The sequence below is a fragment of the Gossypium arboreum genome, chromosome 3 (genome assembly GCF_025698485.1).
Source record: "Gossypium arboreum isolate Shixiya-1 chromosome 3, ASM2569848v2, whole genome shotgun sequence".
Lineage (NCBI taxonomy): Eukaryota > Viridiplantae > Streptophyta > Magnoliopsida > Malvales > Malvaceae > Gossypium > Gossypium arboreum.
This window is the reverse complement of record NC_069072.1, coordinates 28,234,786-28,238,450: the sequence shown is the minus strand read 5'-3', so window position 1 is coordinate 28,238,450 and position 3,665 is coordinate 28,234,786. Positions and strand designations below refer to the sequence as shown.

The 3,665-nt window shown below is 38.3% G+C and overlaps 1 protein-coding gene across 1 annotated transcript; it reads left to right on the top strand.

The window, feature by feature from the left end:
• The first annotated feature begins 874 nt into the window (after positions 1-874).
• LOC108464474 (serine carboxypeptidase-like 50) lies at positions 875-2,462 on the top strand. Its single transcript, XM_017764794.2, has one exon. The coding sequence runs from the start codon at positions 1,002-1,004 to the stop codon at positions 2,364-2,366; it is 1,365 nt and encodes a 454-aa protein (XP_017620283.1). The 5' UTR covers positions 875-1,001; the 3' UTR covers positions 2,367-2,462.
• The last annotated feature ends 1,203 nt before the right edge of the window (positions 2,463-3,665 follow it).

Sequence of the window (3,665 nt, the reverse complement as noted above, 5' to 3'; positions counted from 1 at the left end):
TCAAGGTTAATATAGATTGGACAAGGAATAGTGGCACAAGTGCGGCTATGGCTGAGGGTGTTATTCGGGGTAATAATTGTGATTGACTAGTGGGCTTTACTATAATTACTGAGATGTGTTCGATTATGGAAGCAAAACTTTGTAGAGCCTTGGAGTGATTGCAGCAGACTTGGCATATAGGGGCAAGTAAAGTGATCTTAGTTTATTTGTAATCTCTCTTATTAAAGAGAAAGAAGATAACCATGGTGCTAATGTGTTGGTGAGAGCCATAAAGAGACTTTTAAGGTCGGATTGGGAGGTTGGAGTTGTTCATGTTTACCGTGAGGAGAACAAAGTTGTTGATGCAATGCTGGCAATTGGTGTCCACATGTTTGCACAAGTTCCACAAGTTCCGAATGAAGTTTGTCGTCTAGTTAAGGATGATCTTAATAGTGCTAATACGCCTAGAATTATAGTAATTTAATCAACTTTTATTCTTTTTCTTATAAAAATATCTTTTTCTTTTTTGTTATAGTTAAAGATGATTTTAAAAATATCTTCTTCTTTTTGTTATATAGTTGCCGGGTATTTCTTTAATTTCAAAATGTTAAACCATAAAATTTTATAGAAAATTTTAATACTGTTTGGCAGTTAAGCTTGAATTTTAAATTAAAAATATAAAAAAAAAACTAAATTTCTAAAAATAAAATATGACTAAATTTTAAAAATATAAAAAGAAAATAAAAACTTGAAATATATTTCAACATTCAAATTTTAGTCTAAATTTTGAATGTTGAAATAATTAACCCAAACAAGAGTTCCAAAACCATACTAGTTTATTTAAATTGAATACAAAATTAATCTTTGTAATACAAATAAGCAAAAAGAGCTCTCCTGGGACTTAACTATTTTCGAAAAAAAAAAAAACAAAACAAAACCGAGCATAACTATTAGCAAAACCTGAATAGCAAAATCTATTACTAAAAGCTAATGAGTACAATTTGCAAACACTTGTGACCATAATGGCAAGGAGTAGGTCAACGACAACAAGCGCTTTCTTCTTCCTCTGCCTTTACTCTTCGTTTTATCTCACCGCTTCAACAACTCCTCTCTTCCCCAAAGACGCCCTCCCCACCAAATCTGGCTACCTTCCGGTCAACCACGCCACTGGTTCTGCTATTTTTTATGCCTTCTATGAAGCTCAAACCCCCACTTCCCCTCACTCCAAAACCCCACTTCTCATTTGGCTCCAAGGTGGCCCTGGATGCTCCTCCATGATTGGCAACTTGTTTGAGCTCGGACCATGGCGTGTTGTTTCTTCTCACATGAAAAACGCTCATAATTTGACTCTTGAGCGCAATCCAGGTTCTTGGAACCGCTTTTTTGGTCTTCTTTTTCTCGATAATCCTATTGGAACAGGGTTTAGCATTGCATCGACGCCGCAAGAAATTCCCAGAGACCAACTTTCTGTTGCCAAGCATTTGTTTGCTGCTATCACTGATTTTACCTCATTAGATCCGTTGTTTAAGGATCGTCCTATTTATATTACTGGTGAGAGTTATGCAGGAAAGTATGTTCCTGCAATTGGGTACTATATTTTGAAAAAAAATCCCCAGTTGCCGGTTTCACGAAGAGTGAACTTCAGGGGTGTCGCTATAGGTGATGGACTAACGGATCCGGTCACCCAGGTGACAACTCATGCAGACAATGCTTACTATTGTGGTTTAGTCAACGAGAGGCAAAAGGGTGAACTTGAGGAAGCACAAAGGGAGGCTGTTGAGTTGGTTAAGATGGGGAACTGGAGTGAGGCAACAAATGCTAGAAGCAAGGTCTTAAGCAGGCTGCAAAACATGACTGGTTTGGCAACTTTGTATGACTTCACAAAGAAAATCCCTTACCAGACAGAATTTGCTGTCAGATTTCTTAACATAGCTGAAGTAAAAAGAGCATTAGGAGTGAATGAATCCATGGTTTTCGAGGAGTGCAGCGATGTTGTTGGGGATGTATTGCATGAAGATGTGATGAAGAGCGTGAAGTACATGGTGGAGTTCTTGGTGAAGAACAGCAAGGTACTGTTGTATCAAGGGCTATATGATTTAAGGGATGGTGTGGTATCAACAGAGGCATGGGTGAAGACCATGAAATGGGAAGGGATTGAGAAGTTCAAGATGGCTGATAGAGTGATTTGGAAAGTAAACGGAGAGCTTGCAGGGTACCTGCAAAAATGGGCGAGCTTGACCAATGTTGTAGTTTCAGGAGCAGGGCATCTTTTGCCTGCTGACCAAGCTTTGAATTCTCAGGCTATGATTGAGGATTGGGTTTTGGAGAAGGGCCAATTTGGTGGAAAGCAAAGAGGATCATCGACAAAATTCAGGGCAACACTCTAAAATGTTATTGCTCTTAAACTTGTTCTTTATCTGTAAGTTTCAAGCTATGTAATCTATGCTATTCAATAAAAAGAAATCCACGACCCCTTTTTGTCACATGAAGCCAAAGGCTCTTAACATTATTAACTAATCAATAAAATACCTCTTAACATGATATACGGTTCCAAAGGAGAAGGGAGCAAAACCTATGCTCTCTCTATCAGGCTAAATGTATAACGGTCAGTCTCTTGAGACTACTCAGTTTCTAGGATTACCTGATTTGGTCTTCATCGTCTTAATAATCCTGCTGGAACAAGGTTTAGATGGACTTAGACCCAGGAAGATCCAAGTTACCCTGAGACTTACTAAGCAATTTTTGGGTTTCTATTATAAGTTTCAGCATCGTCCATAGTATTGGTGAAAACAATGAATTCCATAGACATTGTCGTTATTGAGGAATGGTTTTGGAGAATGGGCAGTTTGGTAGACAGCCAAACGCTTCATAAACGAAATGTGGAAATTTTATTCCATCTGAACTAGGCAGAGACTAGAAATCTTAAACCAATTGGGATTTATTAGCAATTAAACAGATTAATGATCCTCATCAAACGGCTCGATGAGATTATATAATCAAGTAACAGCCGCCTCAAGCAACCCACGCCTTCATTGCTAGAATTAACAATAAAATTAAATTAAACATCGAGGGTGAACCCATTTATTATATAGATTTTGCCAAACAAAACTTAAAAAGGAAAACAGCTTAAAAGTTCTCCGTAACAAATTAAAACCATATTTGGGTTATAAACATTGAAAAGGGAGACATTGAAGAAATGGGGTATTCATGTAATGGCTTTTGGAGGCGGGAATATGGTGAAAAGCATCTCTGATGGGGAACTTGAAAGGTGGGAAACTGGTAAAAGAAGACCAAAGATCCCATCCCAACGACTAAAACCCACCAGAGAAAAAAGAACACAAAACCCGTACTATGATGCCATATATAAAGGGTTTGATGTACAGGGCTGATTAAAAGGCAGGGCAGCCTGCAGAGAACCCACAGGTATTTTAAGAGCCACTAAAATACTGCTCTCCCCCATTTGCCTCAGCCCTTTCTCCCTTCGCAACCATAAAGTTTTCTACACAAAAAGAACAGAAGAAAAAAAAAAGTTTGTTCACCTGACCCGAGTGCTTAGGGTTGCCGATACGGCTGAATAAAACCCTACATCACCATACTTGGTCCATTTATAGAGCTAATGATCACGTGATCCTCACGTGCCTTTTTTTTGGTATTGTTGTTTTTAGGCTTAATTCACTCTTTGGTCC

Bases quoted from the DNA above. Each gene is read 5' to 3' on its own strand.
- LOC108464474 (XM_017764794.2), top strand. From the start codon at position 1,002: ATGGCAAGGAGTAGGTCAACGACAACAAGCGCTTTCTTCTTCCTCTGC.